Source organism: Ascidiella aspersa, chromosome 4 (genome assembly GCF_963924565.1).
Source record: "Ascidiella aspersa chromosome 4, kaAscAspe10.2, whole genome shotgun sequence".
NCBI lineage: Eukaryota > Metazoa > Chordata > Ascidiacea > Phlebobranchia > Ascidiidae > Ascidiella > Ascidiella aspersa.
Window position 1 is genome coordinate 8,460,859 of NC_139450.1, and position 21,838 is coordinate 8,482,696.

The following is a 21,838-nucleotide window of genomic DNA, read 5'->3' on the forward strand; positions in this document are numbered from 1 at the left end:
CTGTAAAATGACGCAGATCATGAAGTTGGGATATGTTCCTATGTTGTTTCTGGTTTGTTTTCGGACATGTAATTCGATGTCCAATATAAGAGCATGGAGGATAAAACGTTTTGTGGGAAACGGGACAAATTCGGTAATGCGTTGTACCCCGTGTATCACATCCTGTGGAAATAGTTCCAGGATTTGTGTAAACGGGATTCGTTTACCTTGTGTTCTGGCAGAATGTCCTGTTTCGTGCCCCAAATGCTCTTCTGCTCCAGGTTTGTTGGAAAACCAGAACTTTCGTTTGATTCAAGGACGCCAGGTAAAATGTCCAGTGTGTTTATCTACCTGGACCTTATGGAGGGAGTGGTCTGCGTGTCACTCTATAAATAAACAGTTAAGGTCTCGCAATTTCTTTGCTAAACATGGCTCTGTTTTAAGTCCTATTGCTGGTGAAAGTCAGCAAATCCGAAATTGTACTTACTATGGCCAAATAGCAAATGTAAATACCACCACTAATATATCTGTCCATCCTTATTCTGTAGCGGTGATTGCTATCATAATGCCATTAATTAAATTAGCGTTTGTTGTAATTTGTCTGTTTTGTTTGAGGGCATATAACCCGAACCGTCGACTCCGGGTGCCTAGGATTTAATACTTTTGTTTTGTTGTGTAGGTTTAACAATCAATTGGATTTTGCTTTTATTTTTTAAAATAGGGGTGGTTTCGCTTAAAATATCCATTTGAATGATATGGCGGTGACTGATGCGTCAAATTTGGACGCATTTAAATTGAAAGTAAGGGTTTATCCAAGGTTCGATGCACCTCAAATATCTATACCGCTTCACCAGCTGCAGGCGAACTTTAGCTCCAATGGGTCGACATTTTTCTCACCCATTTTTGGCAATTGCAGGTCTGCAGCCAAGCCCTGGACTGAGTATCATTATCCCACAGGAAAGTATTATGCAACGCCGCATGAATAGGCTGAGGAATGCACATGCGGAAGACAACGACAATTGGTAACATTTCGGGTGGGAATAAATCATATAAGGCTATCAAGCCTACATGAAACCTATCTCGAAGTGAGTTCGGAATCCCACACTGATGTGTATGGCATGGTCCATGATTTGATATCGGCCTATAGCCTGTTAACTGTTTTTCTATGCACTTTTTTTCCAAAATATGAAAGAGTAAAGGAATTGTAACTTTAAATCATGAGCCTTATAATTATCCGTCCAAGGCCAAGTTAGCTGATTGGTGGCCTGTTCAAAATTATTACGATTTGAATGAGTTAACTCGTTTTCGTGTTCTAAATAGCGCTACGCCTTGTTCGGAAACAGGTTGTTTGGGCACTATGGCTGTATCTATACCTGTAGGTAACCCTAGAACTTGATAAAGATCCGCTTGCTTCCTCGGCAGATTTTATTTTTCCGAATAATGCGAACATTCGTGGCCATCATAATGAACATAGTTTACGCACTCCGGGATGATTTTGGGCTCCCTTTAACCAAACCACTCCCGTTGACATCATTGCTTTGCTTATGAATGTACATATATCTGTTTTCAACCCTAGACTTACTCAATTTTCAAACAAGGGCTTGATTGTAAAATTACCGTATTATAGGCTTGGCGATAAATTCTCCATATTGTTCGCGTCTTATCCAATTAATTGGTTTCCTAATGAGACCATTTTCGCTGATGGTAATGGTCCTCCTGTTGATAATTTAGTATTAGATTTCCAAATAAAGAAAAATTCTTGTAATCATAATGTATCTGTCCCTTCTCAAGTATATAATTTTTATGACACTTATCCATTAAATCATGCAGCTGACACCGCCTGCCAAGCTCGGGCATCTAGATCTGTCTGCACCACTGCAACAGGTTCAGAAGTTTCTTTGATGCATAGAGTTCCCCATGCGCCTTTCAATAATGAACGCAATATCCCTTTGGCCCCTGTATAATTTTTGCCCACTCATTTTCGACAAAAACGTTTTTTCTTTGTTGCCTTACTCGCTTGTTTGTTTTCCGAAGCTGTAATTCATTTCGAGATGCGAAAGCTTGAGCATGAATTTGCTAATCGTTTAAAGAAGCTGCAGTCGGAGATAGACGACAAATTTAACCGAGTTGCAGCTCAAATGAAACAATTTGCGGTCCTATTAACCCAGAGCAATTTGTCCCTGGAAGATTTACAAAATACGCAGTTGGCATTGGCACTTGATTTCAGACGCTTTAAATAGATCGTTTGCTCTTGCACGAAATTCAAAAGAATAGAATAATGATATTACAAACTCAAAAGTCTGCACTTGAAGGCACACGCGCTACCCTGGGTTCCTCCATTGCACAATCACATGCCATACGGGCATGTCTTCAATCGTTGAACACTTTACAAGAACTAAAAGCCGACAACACATCGCTTTATTCACTCGCGATTACTCGTGGCCAAGTTCGTCTTCGCAGATTAGCTATTTTCGAGTCGCGGCAGCTGAACATCTCGATGGCGAACGACACGTTGAGCCAAGAGGAAGCTGACTACGACAATCGTACGAGCGTCTTTCACCGAGAACTCGATCGCGACATCTCAGCTTTGGAAAACGTCAGCGTTGAAACGAACTTCACTATGATCCCGCATTCCCGCTGGTGTTCACGGAAGACCCATCACTGTTCAAGTTTTCCAACAGCGGTTTCTTTGGCGATGTCGGGGCTGGTTTAAACTCCTTGGAAAATATCGCCGTCCGTGGACTGGATGATGTACGGCAGGTGGTTACAACCACCATTGATGACGCCACCGGAATACTCGGGGTAGGAAATGATACTGCATATCTACGTGGCATGCCGAGTATAAAATGAATTATTTTAGAGGGAAGGAAATGTAGCGTCTCTATTTGTCATTTGGCTATTTTGCCAACTGCGAATTCTAACCGTAATTATTAATTTGCGCCTTTACTTTAATATTAGGATTTAGGGCTTTTTAAGCTTTTGTATTTCGAAATATTTCATTGCGTAACGTTTAATTTTCTCATTTCGGCTGGCAGCTTTCAAATTAGCTGTAATCTTGCACGGCCTTGCACGTTTAATTTAGCTGCAATTTATTTTTGCGCACGGCCTTGCACGTCTAATTTAGCTGCAATTATTTTTGCGCACGGCCTTGCACGTTTAATTTAGCTGCAATTATTTTTGCGCACGGCCTTGCACGTTTAATTTGACCGTTGACTATTATCCTGCCAATTCCGTGCGTGGATAATCACCGTTTCGTGCTCCTCGTAGATAATCACTTTCCTGCTGATTTAATCTGTCCACTGGTGCTTAATTAATCTGTTTTTCTGACCTACCTCGAGATGTCGCCATTTTAATCCATTTTTTTAATTTTTTTGATTGACGCATTTTGGCGACAATCGGGCGTTGCGTAACGATTTTAGAATGTGTATATTAACCAGCGCTCGGACGTCTAAAAGTCAGTAGATTTGGGAAGCGGGCCTTTGTGGTTTAGCGAGCAGAACGTTTGTGTTATGCTATCGTCTGTAAGTAATTTTTGTTCAAGTATTATAGGCGTTGGTGTGGTGTTATACAACTTTCTCCTCTAATACATTTGGTTGCTTGGGTTAATTGTGTGGTCTGTAGTATAAACTCTTAGTATCAAGGTAATTTAATACCCGTATTTTAAGAACTCACTTACGGTTTAGCTAGGGGTTCAATTGTTTTCTAATAATTACCTTAGAGAGCCGTAACAGAAAAGTCCTTATTAACCACTAAATCCTGCGTAATTGATATTTGTAAATATGATTTCTAGCAACAGTAGCATCACAAACGTCTAAACCTAATTTATAGCAAGCCAGCTTATAAATGAAATGTTAGGATCTTGTCATTGGTTAAATAATAATCAAAGTCATGTCATGCCATTTTGCTTGTAAAGCTATAGAGTCAAATAATTTTAAAGCATAGACGTGAGTGCACTTAAAAATATTAGCTCGCCCAAGCGTCAATAAAGTTATGCAATAAAAAACCTTGCCCTGGTGTTTCTAACCACTATAACGTTATGCTGTTGTTAGTTTGTTCAGAGATATGTTATTTTGTCAATTATTTGTCGGTCTAACTAACCGTGCCCATTTTACAGATTGCTATACACTTATAGTTTTAGGCGCTAGTCGAAAACACCCTTTGGTACATATAAAAACGGTCATCATGTTCAATGCTGTGATCGCCTCGTCGGTAATTTTAACTGTTTTTCTTTTATCTGCTGTCTGTCTTTGCTCTGCCGGCGACCAAGGCGATTTCGATGTTTGTGTTTCAGTGCGCCAACGAGACTCGCCGAGGGTGAATAACATTAATTCTACTTCGCAAGCAAGTCTCCCGGGTAAGTGAAATATATGCATGTGCTGTTGGGCGTTACCATATTAGGATAAATTCAATACAAACACAACAACTATCTACAGAATACTGTTTAATTTCTTTCGAAAAACGTCTTATCGTGCGTTTAAATCTATACTGGCTTTTGATATCTTTGATTTAAACTTTAAAAGCATTATATCTATTCTAGTCGTGGTTTTTGCGATAAACAACTAAATTCTTGCAGGAAAAATGGGACCAAGGGGCCCGAGGGGCTTCAAGGGCGACGTTGGACCCCCAGGAGAATGCGTTTGCGACCAACAAAGACTTAATGAAATGCAAAGCGAGATAGATCGATTAAAAAGTTGGTGGCATTAGTTATGAAATTTATTGTGTCGCATAATATCTTAAATTTAAGGCAGTGTTCGATATTATAAAAAGCACTCGTTATTAAAGTCTTCGTGCACAAGCACACAGACACACACACGCACACATACACACAACACACAAGACGCACATTACCACGTACAGTCCCTTACAAGCACACGCACGCACGCACGCACGCACGCACGCACGCACGCACGCACGCACGCACGCACGCACGCACGCAAGCAAGCACGCAAGCACGCAAGCACGCACGCACGCACGCACGCACGCACGCACGCAAGCAAGCAAGCAAGCAAGCAAGCAAGTATATGAGCACATTTAGTGGTGTACCACTGTTTCTATTCGTTCCTCATTAAGACTATACTGTCATCCTAAAAAAAAACATTAGGTGTTTTTTAATAGGTAATATCTAATTTATTTGTGTTTTCAGATTTCAACAACGAAATAAAACCGTTGCTGACTCTTTTAAGGTTTAATCAAAACCCGGGTAAGTCACCAATAATATTATAAAAACAACCTATTTTAACAAAACGGCTCCAGATAATTTGTTTAGCGTCCCCACGGTATAGTGTGGTCCCCACGGTATAGTGTTTCAGGTGAAAGAAGGACCAAAACTGCCTTAATTTTTCTTGAAAGATCGTTTGAAACATATAGCCTAACAGTTTTACATAATAAGACAAAATATTTGCGAACGACAAGTAGTTTTATGTGATGCAGCGATGATACAACCGCATCATGTGCAGTAGGCTACAAATGGCTACCAGCAGAGGACGCTGATTGTATGTGTATCCTTGGAATCTAGTTAAATATTGGCCTATTCAGGGGTGGGCAATTATTTTTAAACGCGGGCCACATGAGAAATTTAAAATGTTGTCGCGGGCCGGGTCAAAAACGAGAATCTCAAATGCACGTAAAATGACGTCATACTACGACGCTAAAAAAGTAAATAAGCTAACGAACTTGTTATTACGTTAGGAGTTGTGCGCAAATGTGCGATCTACGTAGAATTTAAAGCAAAGAAAAAAATGTGACTTTAGGCTATTTCAGTGTTTCTTAACCTTTTTTACTTGTGGCGCACCTAGAGACATATGCAAATAGGGCGGCCGACCTTGCGAGCGAAGCGAGCGCGAATTTTTTTAGGTGTGTCGGTATTTCTCTTAAATTGCCTGCATTTTTTTTATTATATAGGTTTTATATAGTTGCATACCTTTAAAGGGACCCCAGCTTTTAAGACTAAAAACCTTATTTTGTCCATTTAAGTCTTGTTCCGATTAATTTTGAACTTATTTCGTGTTTAGGTCTTATTCAGACTATTTTAGATCTTATTCTGTCGTGGTTATTACTTCGAGTATGGCGTTATTATGTCGGTGGTCTCAATAGGTCTACTATGGTAGCCTATTTATAGATTAATTACTAATTTAGATAGTGTTGCTTTGTAGGTCTTATTGCGTTTTCTACTTAAATGGCTTGTGGAATCAATGAGCTAAGCTTAATAGGAAAGTAAAAAAATATATGTTTTATGTAATAGTATAATAGGACCTACATTATTTATTCCTTTTGCTCGCGGCGCACCTGGCAGCCTTCTGCGCCGCGGCGCACCGGTTAAGAAACGCTGTACAAGTCTGGCCTATAGCCTACTTAGTTTTCAATGTGATAATGTAAGAAAAGATTAATATTTTTTTTTGTGGCAGTGGGTTGTTTTTGCGACCCCAAAACAAAACCCATAACGACGCGTGGCAACTGTTACGTGCTTAATTAGCACTACAAAATTATCACCGGTTGCTAATTACGCCGACTGTAAATCCTAACATTCATTATTAATTTTGCGCCTTTGCTTTTAAATGTAGGGCTTGGATTTAGGTTTTCGCATTTCGAGACATGTATAATAACGTAATATTTTTGTGCGCCCTGGTGTTTGGGTTTAGCCTTGTGAAATTAGCGAGCAAAACTTTAAGTGTCATTATGCTCTGTCTGTCGGTTGTTTGGAAGTAATCGTGTGTGTATAAGTGTCATTATTGTTTGTGGTGTGGTAATATTCTGCTCTTGCAGCCAATACATCTGTACATTGACTTTTCTTATTGTGGTCTTTAATATAAGTTCTCTTTGGTAGGTTATTTAACACCCGAAAATAAGGACTCACTAGCGGCTTTAACAGAAGGCCTAGATAATTTTCTAGAATTACTAGTTAAAGTCGTAACACAACTTAAACAGCAACCGCATGTTTTACTTATTACAGATTTTCAGAGGCCAAACTTTCCTTTTAAAAAATCAACTATATTTTTAAAGAATAAATGTTTTACCAAATATTTGTTAAAAAAGTATCATTAAGTATTATTTAATTCGTGGTGAAAACATATTCTTATAGCGTAAAGCTTTCTGGAAAATTCGATTGACACCATGATTAAATTTGTTCAAGTTCATGACAGGTTACATGTAATTTAATGTACCCACTTGTATTTATTTTTTGGAGATGGAGTCTAGTTTGTGAGGCATTCTATAATAAGGTTCGCCATCCCTGGTTTAAACTTTTGTTCGTCCAGTTGCTATGTTTGTAGTCAGCTCTGCACTTTGCAGTCCAGTCAAACAAAAACAGGCTTAAAATCTAGTAACGTCGGATCGTTAATGCTGTTCATCCTAGAAACTTGCTCCGTTGGGATAAAGAGCGGCCGAGTGCCTGATTCTGCTCTCACATCATCGTCTTCGTTCGCCAACACTCTTTCACATGGGGCGCAATTGGCTCGACTCGACAACCCACACACTTCCACGACTAACCAAGGCGCATGGGTCGCTGGCAAAGGTAATAGAGAAAGATACCGTATCGACTTATTCATACCCCTAACTTGATTACATGCACACACCGCTATGGAGTGTTCAAAGTATAACGCAAAAACAAATATTTTTTTTAGATAAAAGTTTAATTTTCACCCATAACTGAATGTCAATAATTTGGTGTTAAGTCGATCCTATATCACTCTTGTATCTTTCACAGGGTTTTTAACTCGACTTCGTCCCTGGACCACTGTACCTATTTAGATTACTCTGTGAATCCCAGTAAACACGAATTAAGGGGTACCGGTATATTTGCACTGAAACATAAGAAACGCGAACAGTAAAACTGTCCTCAACTGCTATTTGATCTATTAGTCAGCTGTTTGTTTTTCTTCAGCGTGAACCTTATCGCCGCCCAGCACCAAATGTACATTTTTTAAACAAATACTGTGGGTCCCTTCTACCGGTCACGATATTGACTTCCCAGTTGAGAAGCCCTGATCTAACAAGTACCACTACGCCAACCTAATATCTCCTATCGGCCCGATCCGATAATATCAGACATTTCTAGCTCGCTTGACCTAACGATAGACTATTAGCCTACATGGAGAACTGACAGTGGACGCTTTATAAATTTCAACAATTTAAAAGAATTGAAAACGCTTTTTTAGTTCATAGATAGGTTTCTCAGAGCTATAAATTTGACCACACGTCAACTAATTGTGTCTAAACAATTAAGTAACACGGGTGGCGGCAAAGGGTGTGCAAAATACACAGGCCTACTATTTCTTATAAAGTTTTAAACAATTCTTGGAATCCAGATAGTGCCAGTTACGTCCGATTTAAATTCAAACCACTTCAGTCAAAATCACGAAAGTGTGGTGTTTGGTTTCTTTTTTTAGCCTTAGTTTAAATGCGAGTTTTGCAATTGCATTAACGCAGGTCAAGTTGGTGAATGGATCCAGGTCGACATGGGAAAACCAACCACAATCACTGCAATAGTAACACAAGGTCGCAAGAAGTATCCCCAGTGGATAACTTCGTTCAGGATATCGTACGGCGACAGCATCAACAGTCTACGCTTTGTGCAGAACGAACAAGGAACAGATAAAGTACACCCAGATTTAAAAAAACTGAGAAATTTTATATATATATGCATCAAGTTAAGGATACGTTTACCTCTTACCGTTAGATCTAAATCATAGGGTCTTGAACTATTTTAACCGCGAACCTCTAAACAAATAATTTGGTTAGCGTTTACCAGGGTTGGTATGCAATTTTAGAGATGGAGTCATAATATAAACAAATAGACCTAAGAAAACTGTTCTTTTAAAAAATGTGAAACTGAAATAAAGTCTAAACACGTAGCTTTAGGATAATGTACCAAAGGTTACAACACTGACGCAACCAAACTTGCTCAAATGTAGACGAAATTTAGCCTTCATCATTTTATTATACACCAAAGATTAAAAGCTGTCGGTTTATATATCTAATACAGACTGCCTTTCACATTAACTAATAAATTACGAAATATTATTTAGATTTTCAAGGGTAACGAAGATGGAGTGAGCTACAAGGTCAACTTATTCGTGCCCAAAATAACGGCAAGATACTTTCGCTTGTACGTTGTAGCCTACCACGGCTTCGCCGGTCTGCGGATGGAACTCTTGAGTTGCTAAGAAAAGCTATAGAGTAATCAAATGAATTCATTATAATTGCTTCGCATTTGTATAATCCGTCAATCCTTTATATATGTTGTGCTTCGCATTTGTATAATTCGCTAATCCGGTATGTTTTGCATAATTATGAGGTTTGTACGCGAACATTGAACAAAAACTCCTCATGGTACTCGAATAGAATAGCCTAAGTGTTTTCAAAACAAATAATATTCCGCGGACATGTAGAAAATGATGTTGGCCCACCTGTTTGGGTTTGGACTATTATCAATTAATCACAATTTAACTCATGAATACGTAAAGTGGTGACGAACAATAAATAAAGGAGGCCATCCGTTTCAGAATGCTATTATCGCATTAAAAGCATAGTCTTGGAATAAACACTTTGAGGGAACCATTCGTTAAATTAGCAATTTTTTAATACCCTTAACTACAAGAGAAATTCTCTCTAACTATAGTTTCCCTCTACCTACAGTTTCAGACGTTATTTTGGCCATATTCCAGCTAATTTAGAACCTTTTCCGACTATAGTTTGATGTCTTCTCAGACGATGAACTTCTTATTCTGTCTTGGATATTACTGCGTATTTGACTATATGATGTCGCTGGTCTTCATAGCACTATAGACTTATATGTTTTAAATCTTGGTGTTTAGTTTTTATTGTGTGTTCCCGTTTAAACTAAAAAGAGTAGGGTCGGACATGACATTTGGAAAACGCCTATCAAATAAACATAGAAATTATGGTAAGATTAAACAGACAAATGGTTAGCATATTAAATTACATATAATAAAATTACCCACTTCTTAAAGGCAACTATTAGGTTTTCACAGGCCTTCTGAAAATTTTGATTCTGTATAACCCAAAAGATACATATAATTCTGCGTTAAACTCTTACCATATCGAAGAATTGTGAAAATCGGCGACTGACATTTTCATTCTAGCCCCTAAAAATAACTTTTGTGTTCAAAAAACAGGTCATAAAGACAGTGCTTTTAACTGTAAAGTTTCAAATTCACCACAAAATGCGACGATTTGCAAAGGTAAAGAACAAAAACAGGTTAAAAATAACATTTCTATGATATTAACTACATAAAAAATTGATTCCATTGTCGGTTGACAAAATAGCACAAATAATACATTCCAGGGAAAAAATTGAACATAACAGAAACGATTACGTTAACTAGAATAGTAGACTGAAAACCTCAATTATTTTTTCGTAAATTCAAAAAACAGGTATACAATACTGCTCATTTATACAAATTGCTTCACGTGAACAAGTAAATATTTTAAGTTAAGTAAAAAATAGAAATAGAACAGCTTTAAACATTTTAAATCTAGCCAATTCACGTAACATAGTGTTTCTTATTAATTAAATGTAAGCTTATTTATAGTAATGTCCTATGTTTTGTTCGCCGAAGAAGAGCTTTATTACGAAAGAAAAGCTTTATTATGAACACTGAGTTAGAATATAAATCTCGTTGTCTACATTCCTCTGCCCCATTTTTTATGTGAAAATGGACACCCAAAAACGGTATTTAGCATTAAGTGAACAATCTGCTGTTATTTAAACGGTGGGTAGGCTACCCTTAAATCTAAGCTAAGGGTCGTCAGACATTTGCAGTACAACCCTGGGGGTGTTTACACTGTTCGGCATTTCCGTGATACAAAAGTAGCTGTACGAGTTCCTGGAATTTCGGCAGAACATCTTACAGTATTATTTCCGCGAGAAAAAATAGAGGGACAGTTCAATTAAAGCAAATTGCACGGTTGTATTTGCACAATTAATTGCCGCAGCAGTGCTGGTCCATGCAGAAAGCGTTGTGTCAAATTTACGAGCAAATGGTTAAGCGTGATAAAAATAGGACATATTTAAAAAAATATCAAATCAGCACAGTTTGTTTAAAAAAAATTGCGTTAAAACGTCGGATTTATTACTAGTGTGACCTGGAATAATTGGTTGTTTGCCGTTTTGCTTTTATTAACTGCTAAGGGTTAGCAAACGATCTTAGATTGTATTTCAATTTTGTTACGCTGGTTTTGCAATAAGATGCTTCGATATCTGGTACTAATTGGACTTTTTCTGCAATGTTTCGGGAAGCGAAGTAAGTTAATACCGTGTTGTGCTATATTTTGAGTACCGGTATGATAAATTGGGATACAATGACAATGGACAAACAGGCTCGTTTATGTATAGAAATATGGATTCGTTTTTTTTGGCATTATAGTCGAGGTCGTAATCGAACAGGTTTTAAATATTAATTCATTAAGCACCAACTATTATCGGCTAATTTTAGGAAAACTTTTGTAATTTGGAATACGTGTTTAATATATCTTGATTTAATAAAAACTCAAAACAAATTTTACCTATCTTGTTTTCATGAGCTTTGACATTCTTACTACGTCCAACTAAAACTTCCAACCATTATGCTTCAATGAGGAAGCTAAGGAATGCCCGTAAAATAAAGAAAATCATGTTGCTGTTTTGTAGTCGGCTGCGAGACGACCTTTTCGCAGCTTCAAGGCGACAAAAGTCAAATGAGGAGCGTTCTGTGTCCCAAGCACTGCAAGCCATCCGGAAGAGTTTGCGGGACGGGACATTACACTGAGGATAGCGAGATATGCCTTGCTGCAATCCACAGCGGCAAGTTACCAGGTGGGCATTAGCGTTATATGTCAATAGTAATTCTCGGGGTTTGGTATTAATTGAAAAAAAGCGGTGTTGTAACTGAAGTCATTTGTTTAAAAGACTTCAAAATCAAGTTATTTGTCCGAAAAAACTTGCCCAAAAGGCCCGAAGTGCTTATCGATTTTGTCGGTCGAATTTTGCCTCTTGAGAAATACTAAACCACAGCAAAACTATTCTCTTAGCGTAACTTATTTATTATTTCCATATATTCAGATGCTACAGGTGGAGCTGTTGGAATATTAACCGGCGGGCCTCACACCTTTCGAGGAACACAGAGCCACGGAGTTACAAGTCTGAGCTGCTCGTCCGATGCAGTACACTCCTATTCGTTTGCCAGTAGGTGGCATTCAAGGTCAAATGAGACCACATTTCCCTAAAAAATTGTATTTTGGTCTATTAAAAAAAATCAACAATCTCAATTATGTTTTCAGTATGTCCAACGTTCGGCCCGCCAACGCAAATAATGTGGCCCTCGACCTAAACTGTGGACACGAGGCAATTCCTCATATTTTTTTTCATTTTGTTTACTATTTCAACTATACTTACATAAAAAGCAGTTTTTCACGATTTGCGCAGATCTTGCTCCTCCATCAAGTGCAAATTGCAAAATATCTTAGTTATTGTTGCGGCTGTTATAATAAGATACACAGTTAAAACGGCCCGAAGTGACCCCTCTGATTTGGTTTTAGTCCTAGACTACAAAAATGTTGCCCACCCCTTCCTTAGCCCATTTTAGTAGAATAGTTTAGACCAAAGCGTCTACTCTATAGTGTCTCATCGAACCCCCGAAAATTAAAGTTTTGGCAACTTAACGATAAAACGGTGTGTTTTGGCTTTGTTCAAAATAATAACATCTTTCTAATGTAGTTTTTGTTTTTGAAAGTAACACCTATACAAGCTAAAACTTTAACAAAGAAATCAAAACGCGTGATGTTTTTGTTGGTACCTATTATGACGTCACATTAAGATATACCTTTGTGACGTCATCTACTAAAGTCATGCCACCTCCCCAAACAAAAATCTTGGAACCGCCCCTGGTTGAACAATATTCGGCTTAAGCTTAAAAGTCTTAATTATTGCACCCTATATTTCATGAAAAAGCTCCTTTCATTAGGTAGATGGATTTGTAACGTTGGTATTAACGGATCTAATCAATTTGCCAAGACTAAAGGTATGTCAGATAATATCGGATCGGAGCCGATACCCGATGCCAATTGAGTGGCGTTATCGGCAGACTTGGACAACCAGATAACTCTAGTTTTCTAATTCATTGAATTAGAGCAAAATGCGGCTAATTCTAATTCTAATCTAATTTGTGAATTGTTTGTTTGCTCTAATTCTAGTTCGAATCTAATTTGAATTTTACCAAAAATGCTACTTAGTCCAACGGTATTTTTAGTCTCTCAGTTCAAACACAGAATTTCAATTAAAATTTTCTTGTTGGAACGACTTGTATGTAATTTTTACAGGCTAATAAGCATAAAAATGCATACAAATTAGCACGAACATAGTTACCATTCACGTTCTTATAAGAATAAATTGTGATTAAATTGAATTGGTTGTAAAAACTAAATGTGATTCTAGTTCAAATTCTAGTTGAAATTTGATTTTTTAGGAATTCGGTAATTCTAATTCTAATCTAATTTGAAGAAAATCTCAAAACGATCTAATTCTAATTCTAATCTAATATGGAAAAACTAAAATGCTCTAATTTTAATTCTTATCTAAGTTTAAAAATCGAAAATAAATCTAGTTGTCCAAGTCTGGTTATCGGTAGGCTACTCGTCCAATAATTAGGGTGGTATCTAACAAATTAACACAGAAAATTTTGCCAATAATTTAGTTCCAACCTGAGGACTTAATATAAAAAGGTAAATTTATCAAGAAATACTAGGCTAAGTTAGCAAGTGGAAGAAACTAAACTTCTTAACGCTAAATTAAATTATGACCTATAAACGTGGCTAAATGTATTTTTAACGTTTTAGTTTCACTAATTTTGCTGAGTAATGCCGTCATTTAGCATCATTTATGATCGCGTTTCCAAAATTTAGGATATCGATATCGGAATAAAATAAGTATCGTACATCCCTAGTCAAGACTTGTTTAAACGTTTCAGATCGCTTCACGGCTGTTGCCTTCTTTGATCCGAGCACTTCGACTGGGAAATGCAAGAAACAGAAACGTGCTGCTGGTGTGCCTCTTAAAAGAAAATATGATATTATTGCGACTTAAATCAGATCAGAATTAAACATGAAGCTAGGGTTACCTTCTTTAATGGGCATTTATTTTGCTTGTATGTTTTTGGGGCACAAAAAAACTCTAATAAAAATTTGTAGTTTGCAAATAAATTTCTAGAACTATCACACATTTAAAACCAAGTAGACTTAACAACATAGCTTTTTAAGGGTTTGTCCGAAATAATATGTTTTTCTGTAAAATTTGAGCCAATTGTAACAAATAAATGTACAATAAATGTAAACTTGCTACTTGTTTTGGCATTTCGCGTTTGCTCTGCGCAATATATCACTCAGCAGGTAACACGTTCATCAATTTTATAATACCTTAGTTGTGTCTTGGATTTGACTCGATTTGGAAATGACTTGGACTGGGACGACTTGTTATTTATTTAAAATAATTTGACTTGAACTTGAATTAGTTTTCAAATGCGTTTTGCACTATGGCTTGACCAGGACTAAACAATGTCATTGTGTAAATGACTCGCTTACAGCACTTGGGACTTGACCCATAGCATTAAACGCAATAGCCATGCTAATTTTGTAATAAACTGTCCCATCATCGTGCCTCGATATTCGGTACATAAACAGAGGTACCTGCCTAGACAGCTCTGATAAGATTCTTCAACTGCTATTTGATCCATTAGTCAGCTGTTTGTTTTTCTCCAGCGTGAACCTCATCGCCGCTCAGCAGAAAACGTTACGTTCTTTAAACAAATACTGGTAGGGGCACTTGCGGGAAGCAAGTAAACTGTAAAGTTTCCGGTATCGGACATTCTTAGTCAAGACATGCTTTAAACGTTTCATGAATCCTTGTTGAAAGGGTTCCGACCTCCAGCGAAGCAATATAATAAAGGCAGTTGCGGGAAGTAAGTAAACTGGAAATTTCCTGGAATCGGATATCCTTAGTCAAGACTACTTTTAAACGTTTCATGGAATCTTGTTGAAAGGGTACCGACCTCCAGCGAAGCAATATGAAAAAGACAGTTGTGGGAAGTAAGTAAACTGAAAAGTTCCTGGTATCGTACATCCCTAGTCAAGACTTGTTTAAACGTTTCAGATCGCTTCACGGCTGTTGCCTTCTTTGATCCGAGCACTTCGACTGGGAAATGCAAGAAACAGAAACGTGCTGCTGGTGTGCCTCTGAAAAGAAAATATGATATTATTGCACCTTAAATTCAAATCGCCATTTAACATGAAGTGCTAACACTTTGCTTGACTAGGATTTGTAAATCCATACTTAGGAACCTGCTATAACCTGATACACGCTTGTCTTTTTAAAGTAGCTTGAGCCTTTTTTTTTTTAATTGACCAGGACTAAACAAAGTCATTTTGTAAATGACTTGCTTACAGCACTTGGGACTTGACCCAGAGCATTAAACGCAATATAAAGCCATGTTTATTTTGTAATAAACTGTCCCATCATCGTGCTGTTCCGTGCAACAATGGAGGTATCTGCCTAGACAGCTTTGAACCTTAAGGTGCATATTTGGCGAAGCATGTGCGGACAAGACTTGTAGAACTGATCTGTACCGCTCGAAAAAACGGGCGTTTTGTAAGACTTTGACAGAATCAACGTTGTTTATATAACCTAATTTTTTAAAAATAGATGTGTCATGCTTTGAGAATATCTTGCAATGCTTTTCATTCGCACTGCAAAACCAAATAAATACATCGATGTTTATTTAGAATGATATTTGTTTGAAAGTCAATTCCTAGTTCTCACATGATAGTTGAAAATAAGAAGCTTTGAATGTGTTCTTTCAAAATATCCCGAAAATCGATTATGTTGTTTCGGTAACTTTTCAGTGTTTATCGCCACAACTGGAAACTAATAAATTAAAAATGAGGCAAAATATTGAGAACTATCTTAGATAAACCTTTTTAAGCTTATATTGTGGTGCACCTGAAATGTTTGAACAAATAGTTCAAGACACAGCAAGACATTGCAGAAACATTAAGGAGCCACAAAGGATGATCAGATTTACTTTGGTGTGCGGGATTTTATATGCGACCTGTATATAGTCTTTAGATGTGACGCCGTAAAGTCTGGAAACACTCTAATCGCGATGTACAAAGTATCCCGCGACCTTCCTCTTCGCGGAGCTTTTATCCAAGAGAAATTTAGAATTATCTTGTCAACTAACTTAAAATGAAGAAAGAGCACTGTTTGAACATTACCGCAAGTATAGCTGGGGAGGGGAGATTTTGTGGTTTGTCTTTTCGACTTATGGCCCTTTAACAAACTGAAGCTTTGAATTTGCCTTTGTGAAGAAAATCGCACTGGCATTTACTTTGCTAAATATTGCTATTCGTGCATTTTATAAGAAAAGTGACTATTGTTTGGAGACAGCTGACTCGACGAAACCTTTCTTTTCGAATCATGTTCTTTCAACAAACTGAAGCTTTGAACTTGCCTTTGTGAAGGGACAAGTTCGGTCGGTATATAAGGCTTATTCGCACAGACATTTACTAAGAACAGTGACTCTTGTTTTTTACTTTAAACAATGTTTTGAAACATATTAATTTGTTTGCAAGTAATAAACAGTCCAATGTTTAGCTACGTGCATAGTAGTGGTAGTTAAAAATGATTTAAGTCGCAATAGAGTGATTTGAAAAATAACTTAAACAAGTCTAGCCGTTTGAAACAAATAGAAACGTAATTATTTGCCACTAAATCCTAAGTAATTGTTATTGGTAAATATCATTTCTAGCAAGAGTAACATAAACTTCTGAAACTAATTTACAGAAAGCCAGCTCATAAATGAAATGTTAGGATCTTGTCATTGGTTTAATAATAATCAAAGTCATATCAAGCCTTTTTGCCTGTAAAGTTAGAGTCAAATAAATTTAACATATAGACGTGAGTGCACTTAAAAATATTAGCTTGCCCAAGCGTCAATAAAGTTATGCAATAAAAAACCTTGCCCTGGTGTTTCCAACCACTATAACGCTATGCTGTTGTTAGTTTGTTCAGAGATATGTTATTTTGTCAATTAGTTGTCGGTCTAACTAACCCTGCCCATTTTACAGATTGTTATACACTTATATTTTTAGGCGCTAATCGAAAACACCATTTAATAAATATAAAAAGGCCATCATGTCTAATGCTGTGTGTTACGTGCTTAATTAGCACTACAAAATTATCACCGGTTGCTAATTACGCCGACTGTAAATTCTAACATTCATTATTAATTTTGCGCCTTTGTTCTTAAATGTAGGGCTAGGAATTAGGTTTTCGCATTTCGAGACTTGTATAATTGTATATTAACGTAATATTCTTGTGCGCTGTGGTGTTCGCCGTTAATTGGACTTTGGACATGTTTTTTTCCTGTCTCCAAACATTTCTGCAAATCTCACAATCATTTATCGCTTGTTTTTCGGCGCGGTTTAACTTCTCACTAAAAGGTCCGCCCAATGTTATCTTTCCACGAAACGGCCGCCCTGGAAGGCAGGCCTGGGGTTTCCGGGAGCGCGTCGGTTCTCGTGAAAAGGAGTTTTGTTTTAGCGTATATTACGAGCGGCTCACCGCCTACAGCCGAGAGAGACGTCTGGGTGTAGCCTTGTGAAATTAGCGAGTAAAACTTTAAGTTTCATTATGCTCTGTCTGTCGCCTTTGTAAGTAATTGTGTGTGTCTAAGTGTCATTATTGTTTGTGGTGTGGTAATATTCTACTCTTGCAACCAATACATCTGTACATTGGGTTTCCTTGTTGTGGTCTTTAATATAAGTTCTCTTTGGTAGGTTATTTATTGCCCGGAAAAAAAGAACTCACAGCGACTTTACAGGAGGTCTAGGTAATTTTCTAGAATTACTAGTAAAGTCGTAACACTGTGATCGCGCTGTCGGTAATTTTGACTGTATTTCTTTCATGTACCGTATGTCTTGGCTCCGCTGGCGATCAAGGCGATTACGATGTTTGTGTTTCAGTGAGGCAACGAGATTCGCCGAGGGTAAATAAAATTAATGATATCTCGCAAGAAAATCGTCCTGGTAAGTGAAGTATATGTGTATGCGTTGGGTGTCACCATGTTAGTGATTAATTCAATACAAATACAACATTTGCCTGAAGAATACTTTTAATTTCTTTCGAAAAGCGTCTAATCATGTGTTTGAATTTTACTTGGCTATCGGTCTTTGATTTTGACTTTAAAAACATTATATTTATTCCAGTCGTCGTTTTGGTGATAAAGAAGTAAATTCTTGCAGGTAAAGTGGGGCCAAGGGGTCCCAGGGGCTTCAAGGGCGATGTTGGACCTCCAGGAGAATGCGTTTGCGACCAGCAGAGACTTGATGAAATGCACAACGAGATAGATCGCTTGAAAGGTTGGTTGCGTTTGTAATAAAATTTATAATGTCGCACAATATCTTAAATTTAAGACAGGGTTTGATATTATAAAAATTAAGCACTCGTTATTAAGTCTTCGTACACATGCACAAAGACAAACACACGCACACATACACACAACACACACATTAACACGTACTGCCACATACAAGCACAACTACGCGCACGCACGCACGCACGCACACATATGGGCACATTTATTAATGTACCACTGTTTCTACTCGTTCGTTCCTCTTTTAGACTATACTGTCATCCTAAAAAACATTAGGTGTTTTTAATAGGTAATATTTAATTTAAAATACTTGATCTCTCTTGTGTTTTTCAGATTTCGTCAACGAAATAAAACCGTCGCTGACTCTTTTAAAGTTCAGTCAAAACCCGGGTAAGTCACCAACAATATTATAAAAACAACCTGTTTTAACAAAACTCCTCTCGACAATTTGTTTAGTGAAGTGGTCCTACGGGATAGTGTTTCGGGTGATAAGAGGGGCCGAAAACTGCCTTACATTTTCTTCAAAGACCTTTCGAAACATATAGCCTAAAATTTTTACATAATGAGAAAAAAATTTGCGAACGATACTTGGTTTTATGTCATTCAGCAAAGATACAACCGCATCATGGACAGTAGGCTACATAACGCTACCAGCAGAGGACGCTGTTTGTGTGTGTGTCTTTGAAATCAGAGATAAACTGAAAAAAATCTGAAGTTTGGTTAATACCGGGAAAGGGTACTTAGCACTGCCGGCAGAATGGTTTGCTCAATATTTCAGGCCATGAAACCAATCTAGTTAAACATAGGCCTATACTATAATTCTAAAGAGTTTTTTTTTGTGGCAGTGGTTTGTTTTGGCGACCCCAAAACAAAACTAATAACGACGCTTGGCAACTTTAACAGCAATTTTTTTAAAGAATAAATGTTTTATTAAACAATTGTAAAAAAAAATATCGTTAATTATTTAACTCATGGTGAAAACATATCCTTATAGCATAAAGTTTCCTGTAAAATTCGATTGACACCATGATAGAACTTGTTGTAACCTTTTAACTTTGCGCAAATCTTAGTTTGCAAAATAATTTTATGCAATCTATCACACGGAATAATTCTAATAAATTCATTATTAATTACCAGACAAGGATTAGATTATTTGTATAGAAGAAGCGGCGCCAAGTTTCATTACAGTTTATATGTAAGTTAGTCCACCTATACTTGTATCTCTTTTTTAGAGACGGAGTTCTATTTTGTGACCCATTCTATAATAAGGTTCGCCATCTCTGGTCTAAACGCTTGTTCGTCAAATTGCTATGTTTGATAGTCAGCTGTGCAGTCCACTCAAACAAAAACAGGCTTAACATCTAGTAACATCAGATCGTTAATGCTGTTCACCCTAGAAACTTGCTCCGTTGGGATAAAGAGCGGTCGAGTGCCTGATTCTGCTCTCACATCATCGTCTACACACGGCAACGGTAATGCATATCGGGCGCAATTTGCTCGGCTCGACAACCCACACCGTACCGCGACTAACGAAGGATCATGGGTCGCTGGCACAGGTAATATAGAAAGATACCGTATCGACTTATTCATACCACTAACTTTTGATTACATAACACACCACCGTTGAGTGTTCAAAGTCCAACGCAAAAAAAGTGTATTTTTTTCAGATAAAAGAATAATTGCTAACCTGAATGTCAATAATTTGGTGTTGAATCGACCCTATATTCGTCTTGTATCTTTCACAGGGCTTTTCAACTCGACTTCGTCCCTGGACCACTATACCTATTTAGATTACTCTGTGAATCCCAGTAAACACGAATTAAGGGGCACCGGTATATTTGCACTGCAACATAAGAAACGCGAACATGTTCTTGACTGCTAGTCAACTGTTTGTTTTTCTTCAGCGTGAACCTTATCGCTGCTCAGCATCAAACGTTACATTTTTGAAACAAATACTGTAGAGTGTAGATCCCTTCTGTAGGTCACTATATTGACCTCCCACTCGAGAAGCCCTGATCTAACAAGTACCAATACGCCAACCTAATATCTCTTATCGGCCTGGATCCGATAATATCAGGACGCTTTATAAATTTCAACAAGTTAAAATAATTAAATTGAAAACGCTTTTTTAGTTCATGAATAGGTTTTTCAGAGCTATAAATTTGACCATACGTTAACTAATTCTGTCTAAACAAGTAAGTGGCAGGCAAAGGGTGTGCAAAATACATATGACTACTATTTCTCATAAAGTTATAAATAATACTTAACTGAATATGGAATCCAGATATGGCCAGTTACGTCCGATTTAAATTCAAACCACTTCAGTCAAAATCACGAAAAAGTGTGGTGTTTGCTTTCTTTTTTAGCCCTAATTTAAATGCAAGTTTTGCTATTGTATTAACGCAGACAAAGTTGGTGAATGGATCCAGGTAGACTTGGGAACACCAACTACAATCACTGCAATAGTAACACAAGGGCGCAAAAGCAATGACCAGTGGATAACTTCGTTCAGGATATCGTACGGCGACAGCATCAAGAGTCTACGCTTTGTGAAGAACGAACAAGGAACAGATAAAGTACACCCAGATTTGTAAAAACTGAGAATTTATATATATATATGCAGCAAGTAAATGAAACATTTACCTCTTACCGTTAGATCTAAATCATAGGGTCTTGAACTATTTTATCCGCGAACCTCTAAACAAATTTTTTGGTTAGCGTTTTCCAGGGTAAATAAAGTCTAAACACGTAGCTTTAGGATAATGTACCAAAGGTTACAACACTGACGCAACCAAACTTGCTCAAATGTAGACGAAATTTAGCCTTCATCATTTTAATATACACCAAAGATTAAAAGCTGTCGGTTTATATATCTAATACAGAATGCCATTCACACCAACTAATAAATTATAAAATATAATTTAGATTTTCAGGGGTAACGAAGATCGAGTGAGCTACAAGGTCAACTTATTCGTGCCCAAAATAACGGCAAGATACTTTCGCTTGTACGTTGTAACCTACCACGGCGACGCCAGTCTGAGGATGGAACTCTTGAGTTGCTAAGAAAAGCTATAGAGTAATCAAATGAATTCATTATAACTGCTTCGCATTTGTATAATCCGTCAATCCTTTATATATGTTGTGCTTCGCATTTGTATAATTCGCTAATCCGGTATGTTCTGCATAGTTATGTGGTTTGTACGCGAACACTGTACAGAAACTCCACAGGTACTCGAATAGAATAGCCTAAATGTTTTCAAAATAGATAATATTCCGCGGACATGTAGAAAATGATGTTGGCCAACCGGTTTGGGTTTGGACTATTATCAATTAGTCACAATTGCACTTATCAATACGTAAAGTGGTGACGAACAATAAATAAAGAAGGCCATCAGTTTGAGAGTGCTATTATCGTATTAAAAGCATAGAAAGTTCTTGGA

General features: G+C 37.3%; 1 protein-coding gene across 1 annotated transcript; it reads left to right on the forward strand.

The window, feature by feature from the left end:
* Positions 1-4,104: 4,104 nt before the first annotated feature.
* Positions 4,105-21,528, forward strand: LOC146146988 (lactadherin-like). The gene is made up of 6 exons (XM_083387892.1): positions 4,105-4,333; positions 4,553-4,669; positions 5,123-5,179; positions 19,796-19,954; positions 20,805-20,974; positions 21,324-21,528. Exons 1-6 carry the CDS (start codon positions 4,162-4,164, stop codon positions 21,459-21,461), a joined length of 813 nt encoding a protein of 270 aa, XP_083244018.1. The 5' UTR covers positions 4,105-4,161; the 3' UTR covers positions 21,462-21,528.
* The last annotated feature ends 310 nt before the right edge of the window (positions 21,529-21,838 follow it).